The 21572-nt window shown below is 44.6% G+C and overlaps 1 protein-coding gene across 8 annotated transcripts in view; it reads right to left on the bottom strand.

Moving 5' to 3' along the window:
* Positions 1–10608: 10608 nt before the first annotated feature.
* SNUPN (snurportin 1) overlaps positions 10609–21572 on the bottom strand; it is a 35879-nt gene continuing 24915 nt past the window's right edge. For all 8 annotated transcript variants that reach the window (XM_060618007.3, XM_078448909.2, XM_060618008.3 and 5 more), the window contains 6 exons: positions 18777–18881; positions 18461–18557; positions 16251–16348; positions 14339–14416; positions 12651–12731; positions 10609–11202 (listed from right to left, as the gene is read on the bottom strand). In XM_060618007.3, coding sequence (XP_060473990.1) covers positions 10882–11202; positions 12651–12731; positions 14339–14416; positions 16251–16348; positions 18461–18557; positions 18777–18881 — 780 coding nt within the window. In that variant the 3' untranslated portion in view covers positions 10609–10881. The remainder of the gene's footprint in view (positions 11203–12650; positions 12732–14338; positions 14417–16250; positions 16349–18460; positions 18558–18776; positions 18882–21572) is intronic.

Below are 21572 nucleotides of genomic sequence, written 5' to 3'. Positions count from 1 at the left end.
GGAGGGGGAGACAGAGAGGAGCCCAGGCGGGGGAAACAGGGGGCGGGGGAGGGGAGACCGGAGGGACCGGCGCTGGGAGGGGCTTCGGCGACTCCGGGCTGCGAGGATGGGGTACGAGGAAGAAAGGGGCGTGAGTTTTACGGTTCAGTTCCGTGGAGGAGGAAGAGAATACATTCGTTTGAAAACGAGCTGCTGTCGGGCACCTCGCCGGGGTTACTTGCTGCTGCCCCGTCGTGTGAGGGACCCACCAATCCTCATCTGTTTCCATGTCACTTGCTGACTGGAAGACCCTGTAAAGGTTGCCTGCGACGTCCAGGAGGTCTGGTGAAGGAAGAGACCCTGCTCTCACTTTCTCTTTGTTGCGCGTATTCTGTAATCCATAACCAGGATGGCTAATTTTAGTCCCTCACAAAAGCAGCATCCGATTTCAAACCTGATGCCGGAATTACACAGCCTTTGCAAACCTTGGGTTTTCACTTGGGCAATCACAGCAAAGAGCGTGAAGGGTGTTACAGGACAGTCTTGGGATCCGTAGGAGAGGCACAGGGAAGGCAGGGCTGGTCTAGTATGTTGTTGCATCATTTCAGTCCAAAAAGAAATATTCCAAAAGGGATCCAGCTAACAAGCCACAGCTAGTCCTAATGGCTGAAGCCCTGGAGAGCTAGGAGAGACATCCAAGGGAGAGGTCTTCAGACAACAGAGGAAGGTGCTCTGGCTTCTGATGCTCCTTCGAGGATTTCAGAAGCAACCACTGACTTCATCTCATTTCTGCATCATTAAAATAAGAACTTCAAGTTGCCCTTGGTTAGAAAAATGTTGTGCACTGACTCGTCACGATTTCAGATCCATGTTTTGGAACAAAGTTATTTGTGGTTTTAATTTGTTTTGATGAAATTGTTTTGAAGTTTGGTATTAGGACGTTCTTATCGAACTCTTGCACCCGGAGTAAAGAGGACTATTACGTCACTGACACCATAGAAACACCAGTGGTGTCCATCATGTGATGGACTTTTAAACTTTAAAAACCAGGAGGTTTGAACAGTAACTCTAGATTGTTCAGTTTGGACAAGGCTACTCTTTGCTGATCTAAATAGGTTTCCAAAGATCTTGAGACATTTGCTCCTACTGTGGCCTACTCTTCGTCAGCAGTGGTGGTAAGCTGTGCAGCAGTCTGAGGAAGAGAAGGGACATCTGTTCCTGCCTCGGCCAGGCTACTCCTTGTAGGCAGTGGCACAAGATATGTAAATGTTCTGAAGACATAACCTTCAGAGCAGCCCCCTTATGGCTGCCAACCATAGCCTGATAGCCACATGCCCCAAGCAGGGAGGGACCTACGCTGGCAGCTGACACCTCGCTTTTAGTTGGACTCTACCAAGAACCAACTGGTAGAAATGTACACATCATCTAAATTTGGACTTTCATTCATCTCTTTCATCGTCCCTTTGTCTGCAACGATAGTGTAATTAATCTATCATTGGTTTAGATTATGCTATTTCTTTATTGACTTAAGAGATATTATCCTGTGTGCTACTGGCTTGTGAAATATTATTATAAATTATAATTCCTGCAGTGAACCTGTGTTAAATTATTGGCAAAGATAATGTCAGTTTCTGAGCATAATTTGCCATGAATAAAACAAGAAACCCCTGGAACTTGGATCTGTTTCTTCTATCTCGGGTTATTTGCACCAATAAAGCTGACTCTTGGTTGAGTTCATCACCCCATACAAGAGTTACGGTTTCAGTATTGCATCCGGATACCTCTCTGGAAGGCAATCTATTTATTAAACAAGTATATTTTCATGCCAAGCACTGGATTTGCCAACCCCAGTACATACTGGGGTTACAACAATGAACAACACAATGGTCTCTTCCACATGTAAGGATATGGAATGATCCCTGAGTTATATTGTGAAGTAGAAACAACAAGACTCGGGGTGCCTGGGTGGCATCCGACTTTGGCTCAGGTCATGATCTCACAGTTTGTGGGTTTGAGCCCCGCATCAGGCTCTGCGCTGACAGCTTGCTCAGAGCCTGCAGCCTGCTTCAGATTCTGTGTCTCCTTCTTGCCCTCTGCCCCTCCCCCGCTCGTGCTCTATTTCTCTTTCTCAAAAATAAATATTAAAAAAAATTAAAAAAAAAACAAGACTCAAATAGTGTACATAATGATATCATTTGTACAAAAAAAAAAAAGAACATATAAACTTATTTATAGGTAGAAAGGGTTTGGGAGGATACAGAAGAAAGATCACTGGTTAGGGTGCCTGGGTGGTTCAGTTGGTTGAGCGTCCGACTTTGGTCATGATCTCATGGTCTGTGAGTTTGAGTCCTATGTCAGGCTCTGTGCTGACAGCTCAGAGCCTGGAGCCTGCTTTGGATTCTGTTTCCCTCTCTGCCCCTCCCCGGCTTGCACTGTGTGTGTGTGTGTGTGTGTGTGTGTGTGTGTGTGTGTGTCTCAAAAAAAATAAACATAAAAAGAAAAAAAGAAAGAAAAAGGAAGGAAGGAAGGAAGGAAGGAAGGAAGGAAGGAAGGAAGGAAAAGATCACTGATTTGATTGTCTTTCAAGAGGAGAAGCCAGAGTCAGGAGAACAGAAGGGAAAGAGGGACTTTTCCCTATATGGTCTTTTGCACATTTTAAGTTTTTGGTTTTCTTTTTTTGCTAACTTTTTATTGAAGTATAACATACATACAGAAAGGTGAAGCATACAGCATGGTGAATTTTCATAAACTGAGCACACCCATATAACCAACACACAGATCAAGAAATAGAACATTCCCTTGGGGCACCTGGGTGGCTCAGTCAGTTAAGTGTCCGACTTTGACTCAGGTCACGATCTCACAGTCTGTGAGTTCGAGCCCCGCGTCGGGGTCTGGGCTGATGGCTCGGAGCCTGGAGCCTGCTTCAGATTCTGTGTCTCCCTCTCTCTCTGCCCCTCCCCCGTTCATGCTCTGTCTCTCTCTGTCTCAAAAATAAATAAACGTTAAAAAAAAAGAAATAGAACATTCCCAACTTGCCAAAATCCCCCTTATGTCCCCTCCCAGTCACTACTCCTCAAGAGTAATTACTATTTTGGCTTCCAACAGCATAGCGTGTTTAAATCTTGCTGTGGATATATAATCTCCCCCCCCCCCCCAAATTTAAATAGTAACTTAAATATAGTTTTTCTCCCAGAGCAGGCGAATGGCTCTAGAACTAAGCTGGAGTAGGAAATAGCGGGACCTGAGCAAGCACGCACTGCTGAGTGTACACAGGAGAAGTTTTGCCTAGTGATTCTCAGGACACCGGGGGTCAGTGATTTCTTCAAAGTCACACAGCTAGCTAATTAATTAGTGTTGGGCTAGAACTTGGATCCAGGCATTTAAAGTCCTAGTACAGGGATCAGGTGAAGAGAATTAATAAAGGGAGAGGTTTGGGGCTCCTGGGTATCTCAGTGCGTTAAGCTTCTGACTTTAGCTCAGGTCATGATCTCACGGATCCGTGGGTTTGAGCCCCACGTTGGGCCCTGTGCTGACTGCTCAGAGCCTGGAGCCTGCTTTGGATTCTGTGTCTCCTCTCTCTGCCCCTCACCTGCTCTCACTCTGCCTCTCTTTCAAAATAAATAAACATTAAATTTTTTGAAAAATTAAGAAAAATAAGTAAATAAAGGGAGAAATCTAACAGAGTGAGCTAGGAGAGAAAACTCAGCAGTGTTTTCAGAGGCACAGCTGTGTGTGTGGGCGTGTGGGTGTGTAAGAGGACAGCTCTCCAGAACTGCTGCCTATCATAGTCCTAACAGGACAACGTTTGGAAGTTTCTGAGCAGACACAGGGGTAACAAAACTAAGAACAAGGGAGCTGGCTGGATTTGCTTTCATCAGTAATCCTAGGAGAATCGGAGTACAAAGGCTTGCCTTTAACTGCACACTTGAACCGACAAAATCAAGTATGGTACTATCTGTTATCATAGTCAATCAAATCTTAGGGATGCCAAATGGTTTCTAATAGCAAATGATTGGAAACAACATAATGGTCCATCAATAGAAAACTCAGTAATGAAATTACAGTACACACGTACACTGAAATACTAAGTTCACATTTGTGTCCCTACCATGTGCCAAGCACTGTTCTAAATGACTTCATCTAATCTCACCATCACAGCATGAGATAGCTGAAATTATCATTTTGCAAAAAATATAAAGGTAGATCCACATGTATTGACATAGCCTCCTCAGATTTTTTAATGCTTGGCTGCAGGGCCTCGGGAGGAAGGTGAGGATAGGGTTGGGCAAATATAGGTGACAGACAAAAATCACATTTTTATTAAATTAACATGAACTGAAATCTGAAAGTAAAAAATAAATTACAAAGAGGAATATTGGCAGGAGGGGTGTTATGAATTGCACTTTTGGTTTTTACATTAATTAATTAATTAATTAATTAATTTTTGAGAGAGAGAGAGACAAGGAGAGCACATGTGTGTGAGTAGAGGAGGGGCAGAGGGGGAGAGACTCTTAAGAAGACTCCACAACCAGGCCCAGAGCAGAACCCGACATGGGCTCAATCTCAGGACCATGTGAGATCATGACCAAAACATCATGACCTGAGCTGGAAGTCAAGAGTTGGATGCTTAACTGACTGAGCCACCCAGGCGCCCCCTGTTTTTTGCTTTTAAAGCAAAGGGTTCAGGTCTCTGTCTAGAAACCTTATCCTCCCCTTCCTCCCACCTTCTTCACCAGACAAATCTGACTCATCCTTAAGGTCTCAACTCAAAAGTCACCTCCTCAGCAAGATGGTCATTGGCTACTCCCTACACTGAGACTCCCTGTTGCTCTCTCTCACAGTGCCCTCTTATTCTTTTATCAGAGAGCTGATCACTGTTCCTAATTGTGCCCTTGTTTCTACGTCCATCAGCCTAGTCTCTGCTGCTCTATGAGACAGTAAGCTCCAGAAAGTCAGGAACCACTTGTATCTTGTTGGCCCCTGGCCCTTCAGTATCTAGAGCCTAGTACCTAGTAGGCAGGCCTTTCTAAATCTATTGAATGAATCAATCAGTGAAGACAACCACCTTCAAAAATAAATAATAAAGGGGCACCAGGGTGGCTCAGTCGGTGAAGTGTCTGACTTCAGCTCAGGTCATAAGTTCACGATTTGGGAGTTCAAGCCCCACATTGGGCTCTCTGCTGTCAGCGTGGAGCCTGCTTCCCTCTCTCTCCCTGCCCCTCCCCCACTCTCTCAAAAACAAATAAAAACTTTTTTAAACATTTTTTTAAACAGGGGTGCCTGGGTGGCTCAGTAAGTTAAGTCTCTGACTTCAGTTCAGGTCATTATCTTACAGCTCGTGAGTTCAAGCCCCACGTCGGGCTCTGTGCTGACAGCACAGAGCCTGGAGCCTGCTTCGATTCTGTGTGTCCCTCTCTCTCTGCCCCAGCCCACTCACATTCTGTCTCTGTCTCTCTCAAAAATAAATAAACATTAAAAAAAAATTTTTTTTTAATAATAAACTAAAATCCAAAGCTCCTCTCAAACATTGCTCCAAAATATCTACTGCCTGTGGAAAAGATGTATTGTGCTATACACACATGTTTTGGCTATAAAAGATCCCCCAAAATTCTTACTGCTATTTTTCTAAAAGGCAAACAGACATACAGTAAATAAGTAAATAATACCGCTAACCAGGGTCTAGGCTATACATTTTTTTTCTTGTTTACTCATAGGCTAAATCTACCACCACTAGAATGGCTGAAGGTGAGCCCTGCAAGAAAGATGAAAAATCTTATCCCACGTAGATTACATTCCCCCATTACCCCAAATACTCTAGGGATCAGTCCTTACCTATTGCTGTTCTTGGCCATTTTTTGTTTTTTGTTTTTGTTTTTGTTTTTAATGAGAACATGAGCTGGCTCTTTCCTCATACAATTTTCTCATCTGACACCTTATGTGCCGCTCCCAAATCACAGGTTAATCAGTCACTATTCTATGTTACTTCCACACCTTACACCTGTGTCTAGAGTTTACTTAACACTCTAATTATTTGCTTCCTTGTCCATTTCTCCCACTAGATCATGAGTTCCTTGGGGGCAGGGATCATGTCTTAGTCATTACTCTTTCTTTAGAACCTAGCACAATATACAGTACCCAGTAGGTGGTACTGAATGTTTGCTAAAAGAATGGATCTGTCCTTTCTAGCCAACAAGGTCCAGTTTTTACCAGAGAATACCAAACTGGTTTGGTTACCTTGGAGACTTAGTTGCTTATGAGAAAACATTGGATAGAAGAGGGAGGTACCATCTGAGTTCCACTGCTTTCACTCACTTTGACTTATGGGAGTCCAGAGCAGAATGGACAAATTAAGTCCACAAATAGACAGAACCTTGTTTGAACCAGTTTCAACTTCCTCCCTTATAAAAGCTTTTGTTAAAGTTGCCAAAGAGAAGCAGAACTGACAGACTGGAGTTTCATCTTTTATTTCCCGGGTCTGACTGGGGAGAAAACCTGCAGGGCCAAAGCAGAGGGAGACAGAGGGCAGACTTGAAGGACCGCCAGCCGGAGGGAAGGAAGAAGGGAGGAGGTTCGCTACAAATGTTAATAGTCTGTGCCAAGTCTTAGCCAGAAGTACTATCCAGGTTTCAAATTTTGTCTCTTCTCATCTCCTGCTCAGTGAGACCCCTAATCAGCAAGATCATGACCTGAGCTGAAATCAAGAGTCCAGATACTTAACCGACTGAGCCACCCAGAAGCTCTGCCTGAGGCCATGCTTTTTCCTTTTTTAAGTTTATTTATTTATTTTGAAAGAGACAGAACCAGCAGGGGAGAAGCACAGAAATGGAGAGAGAGAATCCCAAGCAAGTTCCACACTGTCAGTGCAGAGCCCAACGTGGGGCTCAAACCATGAACCGTGAGATCATGACCTGAGCTCAAATCGAGTTGGATGCTTAACCTACTGAGATACCCAGGACCCCTGGGGGAGGCTATTCTTAATTCGTCTTCACTACTGCCAACCTCTCAGCTCTCCCAGGCCCTTCTTGCCTCTGCCTTGCAGTGGACCCACTGGGGAGGGAGCCCGGGGTAAGTCACAATCAAATCAAGACCCAAGACCAAACTTCTCAGGACTTGGTGGGAAACAAAATTTTTAAATGAATTTGGTTCTTTTTTTTTTAATTAAAAAAAATTTTTAATATTTATTTTTGAGAGAGAGACAAAATGTGAGTAGGGGAGGGGCAAAGAGAGGGAGACAGAATTCCAAGCAGGCTCCAGGCTCCAAGCTGTCAGCACAGAGCCCTATGTGGGGCTCGAACTCATGAACTGTGAGATCATGACTTGAGCTGAAGTCAGTTGCTTAACTGACTGAGCTACCAGGCACCCCTCTGTATTTTTTTTTAAAGAGAGAGAGAGCAAATGGGGGAGAGGGGCAGAGAGAGAGAAAGAGAATCTTAAGCAGGCTCTACACTCAGGGTAATGCCTGAGGCAGGGCTCAATCTCACAACCACGAGATCATGACCTGAGCCAAAATCAAGAGTTAGACACTTAACCAACTGAGCCCCACCCAGGCGCCCCTTAAAATTAGTTCTGTTTTGATGTAAAGACTGGGTGTAATCACAGAATCCTAAGACAGGGCGGAACTCAGAAATCATTGTGTCTTACCAAAGCAAGCAGTCATACTGTTGCCAAAATCTCAAGGCTTTTCTCTACTTTTCCTGCCCTACATATCAGAAGGCATAAAACAAATGACCACATCTGCTTAAAAATATGTATTGTGAGGTTTTTACTCATTTCCTTGCTGGAAATCTATAGCTTCAATCCTGAAAAGTTTTCAGGTTGTCCTTTTAGGCACATTCACAGAACCACAGTTCATATTCTTAGAACTCTACAGTATATTCAACCACCCATTAGCAGTCCACCATATACCTCCACTCAGCCTCCTCTCCAGGGTCACTACTCTATGCAGTAGAGAAGAGAGGGGCTGTCCCTCAGACTGCCTTCTCATTCCAGTTCATCATTTCATTCACCCAACCAACACTAATTAATACAAGTGCCAGGCACAATGCCAGATGAATAAGACCAGGTCTGTGACCTCAAAGAACCTGCAATCTAATAGAGGGAGTACATAGTAAGGAATTTAACCTTGCTCAAAGGGAGGGTAGCCTTTGCTCTTGGTAGCCTTTGCCCTTGGCTCCTAGAAATAAGCTCTAAGCCTTTGGAATGTCCTAAAAAAGTGTTTACCTGGGGGTCTTTGGCCACACTAGACAGTCTAGCAATGTGATTGGGGGGAAATGAGGACTTTGGATCATGTGTTATCAGCTAGACCTCTGGAGAGGCTAGAGACTGGGGTCAGCCAATCAGGTCTATACGACCAAGTCCCAGTAAAAACTTTGGACACCAAGGCTCAGGTCAGATTCTCTGGTTGCCAATACTCCATGAGTACCATCACACACAGTACCCAGGAAAGTTAATGCTGTCCATGATTCCCCTGGGAGAGGACAACTGGAAGACTCGTACTTAGAATTTTTGGGACTCTGCCCCATACATTTCTTCCCTTGGCTAACTAATCTGTTTCCTTTCACTGTGACAAACTCTACCTGTGAGTATAACAGCTTTCAGTGAGTTCTCAGTTCAGTTCAGTGAGTTCTCAGCAACACCCTCTGCCTTTCTGAGGACAAAATAAATGAATTCCAGTGGATTCACTCTCTTTGTTCCTCTGCTTAAGATACAGATGCTTGGTGAGGAGCATGTGATTGGCCCATCTTGAGTCATGAGCCTGATGTTTGGCTAAAGGAAGGCAATTCCCCGAGATTATAGTCCCACCAGACCACACTGCATGGGGAAGAGATAATTCCACAAAAAAGAAACTGGTTGCTGTTCAGAAGGGTGGCCAGAAAACTAATATCCAATCACGACAACTTATTTACACGACCATCTTTGAAACAGGTGACAGGAGGTAGTTTTATAATTCATAAGAAATATGACCAGAAGACACATTCTATTCAGTGATTGATAATATTGGCTCCTTGGTTAAAAATAGAAGGGGCACTCCTCTAAGATACATCCTTTGATCTATCATTCAACAATATCAAGTTGTGCATGGTGATAAGTTTGGCTGGTATGTTCTGTCTCCCAAGAATGTCCTTTGAGGAAGCAGCCTCTCCAGACTGCTTATTTCTGAGCAGAGCGTGGCAAAGTCTCTATGACGCTAGCTAATATGCACAGCTCCTGAAATGATATAGTTGGCCTGCTAAGAGTACAAACTAGAGACTTCCTTTGGAAGATCATGTAGCATCTAGACAGCCGACAACATGCTTCTTGGCAAGAGGAGCACAATGTTCCTATTGCAGAATTGACCCAAATTCAGAAAAGAGTTTATTGATGTAGGCATGCTTAAATCTGCAGCCAGCAGGATCATGGTGGCGGGGGTGGGGGTGGGGGTGGGGGGGACAGTTGTCTTCTTTCTCCGATTTTACAGAGTCAGCTTGAGCAACTCTGTAAGAGCCCAACACTGAGGCAAGTTCCACTGGTGTGCTGAATTTGTGTGATCGGGCTCTACTTAACCACTTCTGCCCAGATCTGTTCCCAGAATTAATCAACACAAAGGAACAACTGCTAGTCAGACAAGATCTGACCTGCATCCCTCCGAAATTTTGTCCACAGGACACTAGTACTGCTGGACTAGAATAGTGAAGTCTTTTTGTCCAATAAAAGAAGTCCTAGAAAGGTGGAAAGCACTGTGAGAAGCAGATGGAGGCCACAGGAAATGGGACACATTTCCTGAACACACAGCAGAAACGAATTGGTTAGTTTCAGATACTATCTTCCACTGCCACAGCTGCCAAAGAGCCTACTTGACAAATCTGAATGGATCTGGCCGGCTCAGAGCTCTTCCATGACATCAAATCTAAAACCTCTGCAGAACACACAGGCCCATCTCTCTCTTCAGCCTCCTCCTGGGCAGCTCCCCAACCCTCGTTTAAACTTGAGCCGTGCTGAACCTGCTTCAGGTCCCAGAGGGAGTCCTGCCCTGCTCTGGAGGGTGCAGCTGCATACCCTGCTGCCTGTGTGAGAAAGTCCCGCTCTCCTGTCTGCAGAGCCCCTTCTGTCCTGCTCAGAACCTCAGTTCTGCTCCAACTTCCTCTATGGAACCTCCTCTGCTTTCCCGCCCCAAGCTCTATGCATCTTTCAGCCCTAAAGCAATGGTCTCAGCGTCCTGCTGGTGGGTGTCTTTCCTCACTGGACTGCGAACTCCTCAAGGGCAGACACCAAGTCCTGTCCCTATAATTCTCTACATCACGGGGGTGCCTAGCACAAGGCTTATCTTCTGGAAGGCGCAAATGTTTGTTGAAGTTGTGAATGAACTCCATTTGCATTTTATCTCTGGCAGTGTCTAAACCAAAGAAACTCACACTTCTCAGAAGAGGAAACATATTCAAATACCAAGAACTGCAGTTCCTGGTAAGACCTTTTAGAAAATGACGTTACTAACAGCAGTAACTGGAAACTCAGCAGAATGCTTAAGTGCTAAAAACAGTGCAATGGGCCAAGACTTGAACAGTCATGGTTTAGGTAGCCCGGGTTGGGGCGGGGGGAGGGGGAGGTAGGGGAGGGTCATGGCCATCTAAAGTTTTAAGAATCACAAACACCTTCTTTCTTACGAATTACATATATTTACATTGTAGATATCTGGGATACACTTTTCACAGGAGTTACTTCTCAAATCCCAAATCCATCCAATCTGGAAACCGCCCTCAACTGTCTGAGCCAGCATTTCAGACAGGAGATAAGCTGTTTCCAGCTGGAGTGGCTTTGGAAAGTCCACTCTAAAATGAAGTCACCTGTTTGTTGTCATTGTCCTCCTCCCCAGCCTTCCTTCTGGGACCAAGCCCCATCCTGTGACTCCCCAAGGAGCCACCCTGTTTAGTTTTCCATGAGGCTCCCTGGGGGGTCAAGGCCATGGGGAGGGCTCTTCAGCTTGGGGGTAGACAGGTGTTCCAACTCATAGTGTCCACTCTCAGATGCCTTGTGTGTGACTTTCTCCTTCATGCCTTCCTGGCTCCTCTTGTGCTCAATAATCTGCTGGAGCTGCTGCCCAGCATATTCTGGCTTGGTGGTCAGTGGGCCAGCTGGCACGGCTACTCCAAGAACATCTGACACCATGTAGGGGCGCAGCCAGCCCACAAGAGGAGTGCTTCCAGGGCTGTAGTGGGTCTGCTTGTGGTAGAAGAGAAGTCCATCTACCTAGAAAAGGGGAAATCAGAGACCAAAGTGACTTCTGGGGCCATGTATTTCGAGGAGAGCCTATGCATATGGGGGCCGCTCTAATGGGCCAACTCTCTTTCCTGGATCACTGCCAGTGGAAAAAGAATCCTTGTTTCTCACACATGCAATTTCTCTACATGAAGAAATGACCTAGAAATCTAACTTTTAGAAAATAAAAACATAAACAGCACTTTCCTGTTTACAGGGTGCTTGCCTACCCACTACTTCACCCTCTTACCCACCATTGAGGGTGTTTAAGATGGCACTAGGGCTAGCTCTGGGGGCCTCCCCCAAAACCCAGGCAGTATGAAGCACAAATTCAATGTGAACCCAGGTCTTCTGTCCCCAGATCCCATGTACTTTTCAGTACTCAGATGTCTCTGTAATGGGGAATGTTCTCCACACAGGGCACAAACCAGGAGAACTGGACAGGCCCCTCCAAGATGCTGGACTGCTGAACACAGGGAAAACAGGCTGTCAAGAAGCCCTGTTCCCCACACCATTGTTGGCTGCCTGACCTCCCCCTAAATTATCTGCAAGCTATGTTCTGGGAAACTCAGTTTTTCTCAACGGGAAGACCTCCTACAGTCCCACATTTTCTTTTCCGTGATTCAGTGACTCATCTCTAAAAAGCATTTATTGTCACTGGGGCATAGGGTTATAAATAAAGATGGTGTTCTTACCACCTTCTTAATTGACTCTCAGAAATGAAGGCAACTCAGCCTTTGCCATTTCCTCATTTGGGAAGCTGTGATCCTTTTAACAAAATTATATCAAGCTCAAGCAAATACTTCTGCGTGACTAGGCAGAATTTTAAAGGGTACGATGGGCAAAGGAAAGTCTGTGTGTTGAGGCTGGAGAGGATAACTGTAGATTCTGAGGATGATAAAAGGTTGCCGAGAACTGAGGAGCTTCTAGAGACATGAGAATTTTGGTGCTAAATCGAGAAAGTTCTGGACAAACCAGGACAAGTTGGTCACCCTGCCTCCACACCACTGTTCAGAAAGCACTGCCATCCCCAGCCATCATTTGCTCTTGGGAGGAAGGAAGGATAAGGAGTTTGAACCCCTGTGGTCTGTCCGTCACAGGAGCTCCCAACTTTACAGTCAGCTATGGCAGCCAGGCTTGTGGCCGAAAACAGGCACCCCAGAAGGACCTAGGAATGGAAGCCTTGTCCCTCCCTGGGTCCCCACCTCTCCACCTGTAAAATGAGGGACACAGACGAGCAGCTTTGGCATTCTGATGTCTCTAACAGAGCAGAGCTGAGGCTCTGAAGGGCAGCGGCACATCTTTTTCCAGGAATCAGCTTTCAGCCCTTTTCTGATGCTTTGACACAGCAAAGTCAGAGGATATCCTAAGACATTGGGTAACCAAGCTCCCTGTGTCTTGCAATCCCATCAGAGCAATAAAGACAATGCTTGTGTTACCTCAAAAGGGAAATCCATTGACAGCACCTGACACAGGCTCTCAGGGGTACAAGGGAAATTCTTTAGTCCTACAAATTTAAACTAAAATATAAATTACAACAAAGAATTAGCACATGTTACAAATAATACTGGTTCTAGCAAGTAAAAACTGTATCAGAGAAAAAAAGTTCAGTCTCATCCTTCCCTACCTCCCCTCCCCCACCATATTACTGGGTTGGAGGTTCTCAACCTTGCTTTATCCACAAGAATCATCAGGGAAGCTCTTAAAAATCACTGAAGCCCATGCCTCACTCAGAGATTCTGGCTGAATTGGCCTGGGATGGGTCCCAGGCATTTTTTTTTTTTTAAAGCTGTCCAGTTGAGTTTAACACACACCCAGGACTGAGAACCAGTGTCCTGTGCTAGGTTTAGGGGTTGTATGTTATTTTCGCAGCCATATGACAGTCCTACAGAAGGGCTAGAGAAGCCCCTTCCACATTAGCAAGGATTTTTAGACTGAGCAGTATAATAAAGTGATTAGGACTAAAACTCTAGTAAGTCAGATTGCTTGGGTTTGACTCCCAACTCTGCCAATCATTTCATCTGTATATGCCTCTGCTTTCCCATCTATAAAATAGGATAATGAAAGTATCTACCTCATGGGGGTTGTTGCACGGGTTCAATGACATAATACACGTAGAGTGCTTAGAACAACATTTCAGAGAGAGCAGCTCCTATGTTCCCCTTCCTCAATGCATGTTCTCCCAAGACCTTACCGATAACATCACTAGATACTGACCCCATTTATTGTCCTGTAACTGGTTATCCGATTGCTTTTAAAAGTGTTGCACAAAGTACAATCAAATGCCAATCTACAGGTGTTTGCTAATAAAATGCCCTGAAAATAGCTGTCGCATATTTAATCAGAGTGGATAGCAAAAGCACTTGGGCTTTCATCCTGGACTGTGGGATGTTGGGGAAGGTAGTCCCTCTCTGAGCTTACACTCTCATCTGTGAAAGGAGTCAGCTGACTAGATGAGGTCATTCTCAGCTCACATACAAGAGCAGAAGTTCTCAAAGTGGACCAGCAGTGGTCCACTGTGGACCAGCAGTACCAGCATCACTTGTTAGAAATACAAATTATCAGGCTTCACCCTAGCCCTACTGAATCACAAACACTGGTGAGGAGGGCCCAGGCATCTACGTTTCACCAGGCTTCCGGACGCTGCTGATGCACGTTACAGTTTGAGAACCACTGTACTGGAGTTCTAGATAGCATTATTCGAGATAGTATTATTCTAGATCACATTATTCTAGATAGCATTATTAATAATTATAAAATAATTAGCATTTTATACAACCACTATTTATTAAGTGTATACCATAAGTATGTTAAGAGAACCTGCACATTTGTATCACTTGGTTCTTAGAACAACTCTGTAAAGTAGGTGTTATTAACCCTATTACACAGATGAAGAAACTAAGGCTATATGAAGTCAGTAACTTTGTTAATTGTTAGTTAACGTTAGTAATTGTTAAAGCCAAAACTGGTTCAGATCTGGATGGCTGTTAAGCCCACACCCTTCCCATTATGCCATGCTCCTTCAAAATTAAAAAGATAAGTCCATTCATAATTATTATATTTAGATAACAGACCAGTCCAAACCAATCCCCATAGAGAATCCAGCAATCCTAACACCAGGCCTTACGGGATTGAGCTTGGTTTTCTCTCCCAGTCCTTCTTCTTCGGGTAACTTTGAATGCATCCAGTAGAACCGGAAATCAGTCTGCCACAGAGGAGGGAAACAGAAAGATGAAATGCTGCTCACATCAAATGATGATGTGAACAAACACACTCCATCCGAAATAGTCATGTAGTTTATGAAGATCTAAGCTCTTCTAGCATTGATCTCATGTCTCTTCAAACACTGCCATAAGGTCAGAAAGATACTTATATAAAATTTTTGGAGATTTTTTTCTTAAAATCCAATAGGATTTTTAATGGTAGTAGAGCTGATCACTGATCACTGAAGGCCTACTATGTGGCAGGCCCCATACTAAGGACTTTACACACCCTGATTAGTACTCAACCACCCTCTGAGAGCTGGATTACCATCATCTCCATTTTACAGGCGAGCACTCTGAGGCTCAGAGGGATTATATCATTTGCCCACAGAAAATACCATGGGTCCCAGGACTCTAACTCCAGAGCACATTATGTTAGCCTTTGTTTTATTTTAATTCTGAGGATTAGAAGCTACTATAGAGTTTTAACTTCTCATATATACTTCATTCTCTGAATTACTGGTATGTACCCTTCTGTAGCTATTTAGTACTTTTTGTTTCTTGTCCATTATTTTGCTTTTAAAAATTAAAAGAACAACAACACAGTTATTTCTATATATTATAGAAATATAGGTAGTTTTAGTTACCAAATTTATAAGTTGTGAATACATGTTATGAAACATCCTTCAACAGAATTAAAGGAAAATATGCTCTAGGTTGAATTTATGAGATCTGAGTTTTCGGTGTGGCTCTTGCACTTGAGCAAGGTACTTACCATCTGTAGCTCTTTGCTTCCATTCCTGTACGATGAGGAATGACAACAGTACTCACCTTATAGAGTTCTTGTAAGGGCTTCAATGAGATAATGCTCACAAAGTGCTCAGCAGTACAAGCCTTGGCTATTATTGTTACGAATTCAGCAGCATTCTTTGGAAAATCATGCTTTGGCTAACGGCTATGGAAAGAGGTAACCTACAGTGACAACCCATGATTCTCAGACTTCGGCCTGCACAAGGATCGCCCGGAGGCTCATTAAAACATGAGTTGACCCCAGGGTTTCTGACTCAGTAGGTCTGGGAACTTGCATTTCTAACCACATTGAGAACTACTATGATACACTAACTGACAGGGAACACAAAAAATCACTACTATAAAACTGGGACAGTGACAGGGCAGTGTTGGGAGCAGAGATGGAATCTGAGGGGCTGACCTAGCCTTACTCCGATGACTGCTACTGTCACTCCTAAGAATCAACAATCTCAGAAAAATGCTGGCGGAAGGTGACGCTTCGGGGAGAATATCGGGGCCCCTTTTCACTTGGAAAATCTCCTTCCCGAGCAGGCCCCTCAGAGATTCGAGGCTTTCTGTTGAACCAAGGAGGCCCTGCTGTTTTCAGGGTCAGGATGTGGTTGTGAAGCAGTAGAGGTGGCCAGAGACTATTTGATGGTGACTTCATTCTACCTTCTCTTCCTTGTGCCACCTGCACAGGTACCATCCCCGTTGCCCACGGTCCTCCCCACCAGCAATCCTCCCACAGTCCAGAGAGAGTGAGGGGGTGGCTGCAGCTTCTACAGAGTCCCAGCCTGCCCCTCCACTCCGTTTCTCTCTTTTCTCCCCTCAAGATTTGCTGTACTTCCCTTAGTTCCTCCTCCTTCTTTTTTTAAAACAAAGCTAATTTAAACACACTCAAAGAGGCAAGGAACATTAGATAATGTTCTTGATATACCACATCCTGTGCATACCAAGAAGCTGGTCACGTACCAAACCCACATGCTGGGCCACTTTCCCAGGAGAGGAGAAAATAGGAGAAGACATGAGGAGACTATCAATCCCTACCTGGCAGTCATAAAAAGGGTGTCCCCGCCAGCACATCACATCCAGAACATAGTAGGTCTGGTTCACCTCGCTGTAAATGCAGTCCAGAATGGTGTAGTCTGGGGACACAGAGCAGAAAGTCACTACAGGGTTCCCTTTCCAATCAGAGTTTCTTAGGGAGAAAGTTCTTTATGGCCCTTTCTTTTTTATTTTATTTCAATTATTTATTTTGAGAGAGAAGGAGAGAGAGAGAATGCAAGTGGGGGGTGGGGGAGAGAGTGAGGGAGAAAGAGAGAATCCCAAGCAGGATCTGCACGGTTAGTGCGTGGACTCACGAACTGGGAGATCATACACTGAGCCAAAGTCTGACACTTAACCGACGGAGCCACCCAGATGCGCCTTCACGGCCCTTTCTCGCTCCTGGGCAGGTTAAGGGCAACTCGAGGTAGGACAGCATGAGTGGGATCAAGGCAACTCTTAAGCCAGGTGGGAATTTTGAACTTTTATTTTCTGTATTTAATTATTTATTGACTTTAATGTTTATTTATTTGGAGAGGGTGGAGGAGGGGCAGAGAGAGAGGGAGACAATAGAATCCAAAGCAGGCTCCAGGCTCTGAGCTGTCAGCACAAAGCCCGACGCAGGACTCGAACTCATGAACTGTGAGATCATGACTTGAGCTGAAGTCAGACGCTTAACTGACTGAGCCACCCAGTGGCCCTATTCTGAACTTTTCAATAAACTGGAACATTTACTCACCTTAGAAAAACTCCAGTCCAAAAGGCAAGTAATCTTCCATTTGAATTTACATGCCCTTTTGAGTTCCTATTGTAAGTACTATGATCTGCGTGGAATATTACCTGTAAGTAATTCTTGCCTTTAAGGACCTTATAATCCAGTGCTCGCTTTGGCAGCACATATACTAAAAACCTTACAATCCAGTGAAGGAGATAAGATGATCATAGAGAAGAGAACTGAGAGCTGAGCTGTACAACACGACCTAAGAGCAACAGGAATTCCGGAGGAGCGAGATCAGAGCAGCAGGCGATGCTGCATGGAAGAGATGGTATGTGAACACAGTCTTCTGAGATCAGAGGGTTAAAACAATAGGGTAGAGGGGAGGTGGGAGAGCATTTCAGGCTGGAGAACTGGTGTGCCATGAGCAAAGGTGTAGAGGTGAAATGAACATGGTACATGTGGGAAGCAGGGAGGCAAGCCAGCTGAACAAAGCTAGGAGTGGGTATATCGCGGAGGGGAAAGACATGAGGATGGGTGAACCAAGGCTCATGTGTGAGAGGTTCTGAAAGCCAGTAGAAAAGCCTGGGCTCAGTACCAAGCACACGAGGAACCACCGAGGGAGCCTGAGCACGCAGAAAAGAGAGCAGGCCTCAGGCCCAGCTCTGCCACCTTCTCCATGAATGACAGTGAGCAACTTATTTAACCTCCATGATCTTTGTCTCCTCAGCCGAGCTCAGGTTAGAGGGAGAGGCTAAGGTTTGGACGATGATACAGGAGAAAATATAGGAGAAAAGGGAATTTAGCAGGAAGCCCCAGCAACAGTTTATTATACTTTACACTCAGCGTTCTGAGGGACCTTTTCCCTCAAAACTGCTCGGGTCACCTTGTAATGGATGTCTGTGGGAAGGGTGTGTTGACTTTAATCCAGGGATTTGTTGCCCAGTAGGCCTCACAGGGCTGCATCTATTCTGCAACTGAGGAGGCCTGACCTTGAAGAAGATAGCCTGAATCCAGATATACAGTTTCAAAGGTATGCTTTCAAAGTGAGTCTTTAGAGGCCCCCGGGTGGCTCAGTTGGTTGAGCACCTGACATTGGCTCAGGTCACGATCTCACAGTTTTTGAGTTCAAGCCCCACATTGGGCTTGCTGCTCTCAGTGTAGAGAGCCTGCTTCAGATCTTCCGTTCCCCCCTCTCTCTGTCCCTTCCTTACTCCTGCTCATACTCTCACTCTCAAAAATAAATAAAACATAAAAAAAAATTTTAAAAAGTGAGCCTTTAAAATACATAACCAAGGAACTTCTACTGTCTTTTACGAATTGTAAAACTTAATAAACTGGGGCATCTGGCTGGCTCAATTGGTACAGCATGTGACTCTTGATCTCGGGGTCATGAGTTCGAACCCCTGTTGGGGGTAGAGATTACTTAAATATATATATATGTATTTCAAAAAAAATTTTTTTTAAACTTAATAAATAGATAATTTTATGTAGGTACCTTTTGCTGTCGCTGAGTTTTGCCTGTTGCCTCCTGGCAGCAGGGAAGAAAACCTGTTGACACGGTAACCACTCTTGGTGTAGGCACTGGTAAAGCCCTGTGTGGGAAGTTACCATTCCCATTAGGCATCAGGTCTCCTCACCCTCTTGCCTCACAATCTGCAGGTATCATCAGCGCAAAGATGGCTCTCGACAAATCCCTCCTGCAGAAAAGCCTTTCAATCCCCATGCCAGGTGTAGATGAGGAACACGAAGTGCAGAGAATCCTTCCCACTACAGACTAGGCATGCTGGTATAGGGAGGGGGCCACTACTCACCCTGGAGGCCACGATCAGGGCTCTTTTTCCAACAGGGCACACGACCACAATCCATTCCTGCCCCAGATCTGAAGGGACGTCAATCAACCACTCAGACAGCATCAACTGGGAACACCAAAAAATGGCGTTAAAAATCAACAGGGGTGGGGTGCATGGCTGTCTCAGTCTGTGAAATATGTGAATCTTGATCTCAAAGTTGTGAATTTGAGCCCCATGGTGGGTGTTGGAGATTACTTAAAAAAATATATATATATTAAAAAGAAAAATCAGCAGCGGTGTGCTGCTGTGACATCTGCACCAACAGAAAGTTCATATCCTATATATATAAAGTGAGAATACACGTAGGCTGACAGTGGACCTGCACCCGCTTGCTCTTAGTTGACTTGTCTCAACTGACACTGACTCAATGGAGGCTGCGTGAACTTCACTGTGAACTTCAACTTCTCTCCTCATCTTCATTTCCTGCATCCATAATTCTTACTACCTTGCTTCCTGTGTCTGGGTGACGGGACCCTCTTCCTCATCTTACTTTGTCCATCTGCCTGCCGTTCTCATAACTATTATGTTCTAGGAGCTATAACCTCAATGATGAATAAGGTCCCTGACCTTGAGATGCTCTTAATCTAGATCATTTCTCAAACTGGTGACCCCAAATACCTTACCAAAAGATTTTGGGAAAACTGCCTTAAAAAACGGGGGTGGGGGGACACGGGTGGCAAAATGAATCTGCAAAGATGAACTCTTCCACTCATGGCTCACAATCCCTCCCATCTACACAGAGACTGGCCTATCAACTACTCCCTCCCACGGAATCTCTCATCTCTCCTTCCCCTTGGCCCACAAAATGCTCAAGCCCTAATCATAAAAAACAAAACAAAAATGAAAACCTTTAATCACTGCGTTTCTGTTAAACTATTCTACTTTCTCCTTTTTAAAACAACTTTATATTTCTTTTCTTTATTTAAAGTTTATTTATTTTGTGAGAGAGAAAGCACGAGTGGGGAAGGACAGAGGGAGAGGGAGAGAGAATCCTAAGCAGGCTCCGCACCGTCATCACAGAGCTTGACTCAGAGCTCAAGCTTATGAACCACAAGATCATGACCTGAGCTAAAATCAAAAGTCGGACACTTAACCGATTGAGCCACCCAGGCGCCCCAACAACTTCATATTTCTTGATGCTGCCCTCCCGCCCACTCTGACACCCTCAGTCCAGATTTGCAGCCCTGCCAACAGCCATCAGTGACCTCCTCTCTCTCTTCCCTCTCCCCCACCTTATCCTCCCGGCTCCACTCCTGGTGTGACACTGCTTGTCACCACCTCTTTGTCCTCCTTGACGCATGTTCCCTTAGCCCCATGACACGGTGCTATTCTTTTTCCTGCCAAACATTCCTCCAAATGCTCCCCCAAAGCAATGTAGAGAATGTTCAGGAGGCTGTTTTAGATTCCCCTTCTTTTCTCTTAGATGCTGCCCCACTGGGGCTGGATCGCATTATGTTTGCAGTCTCACCTGCCATTTCTGAGAGGACACCTCCTAATTCTCCTTCTTTTTCATTTCCAAATTGCTTTCTTTTCCTCCAGACCCATATTTGCACCTGTCCAGGAGGTATCTCTTTCTCTGCTTGCTCTCTCTGTACCTTAAACTCAATGTACCCAAAACAGGATTCACTGCCTTTGGTCACCCAAGTACCTTCCATCCCTGAAACCCCCCCCCCCCTTTCTCTTTCTACATCCTGTAGCCCTGTTAATAGCAACACCACTCTCTGTTACCGAATCTTAAACCAAGGCGTAATCAACACTTCCTTAAAGAATGGTACTGCTACAACACCAAAAGCACAAGTGACAAAACACAGGAGCCATAAATAAGACTACACCAAAATTTAAAACTTTAGTGCTGCCACTGATACCAACAGCAAAATAAAAAGATAACCCACAGAATGGGAGAAAATATTGGAAATTATGTATCTGATAAGAGACTTGTATCTAGAATATATAAAGAACTCTTACAACTTAATGATAAAAGGCAACCCAATGAAAGGGGCATAGACATTTCTCCAAAAAAGATATACAAATGGTTAATAAGCATGTGAAAACAATGCTGGATATCATTAGTCATTAGGGAAATGCAAATCAAAACCCTGAGACACAACTTCACACCCACTAGGGTGGCTCTACTCACAAGGATGGACAATATCAAGCACTGGCAAGGTGTGGAGACACTGGAGCCCTCATACACAGCTGGTGGAAATGTAAAACATTGTAGTCACTTTGGAAAACAGCCTGACAGTTCCTCAAAATGTTAAACACGGAGTTACCATATGACCTAGTGATTCCATTTCCAGGTATATACCCAAGAGAAATGAAAACATATCCACACAAAAACTTGTGTGTGAATGTTCACAGAAGCATTATTCACAATAGCCAAAAAGGGAAACAACTCTAATGGTCACCAATGGATAAATGGATAAACAAAGTGTAGTATATCTATACAATAGAAAAGATTTTTTTAATGTTTATTTATTTTTGGGAGAGAGTGAGCACAGCGGGAGAGGGGCAGAGAGAGAGGGAGACACAGAATCCAAAGCAGGCTCCATCCAGGCTCTGAGCTATCAGCACAGAGCCCGGCGTGGGGCTCGAACTCATGAACCCCAAGATCATGACCTGAGCTGAAGTTGGATGCTTAGCTGACTGAGCCACCCAGGCGCCCCAACAGAATATTATTTGGCAATAAAAAGAAATGAAGTTCTAACACATGCTCTAACACAGATGAACCTTGAAAACCTTATGCTAAGTGAAGAA

The sequence above is a fragment of the Panthera onca genome, chromosome B3, assembly GCF_046562875.1.
Source record: "Panthera onca isolate mPanOnc1 chromosome B3, mPanOnc1 haplotype 2, whole genome shotgun sequence".
In the NCBI taxonomy this organism is placed as follows: Eukaryota; Metazoa; Chordata; class Mammalia; order Carnivora; family Felidae; genus Panthera; species Panthera onca.
This window is presented reverse-complemented; position numbering and strand designations above follow the sequence as displayed.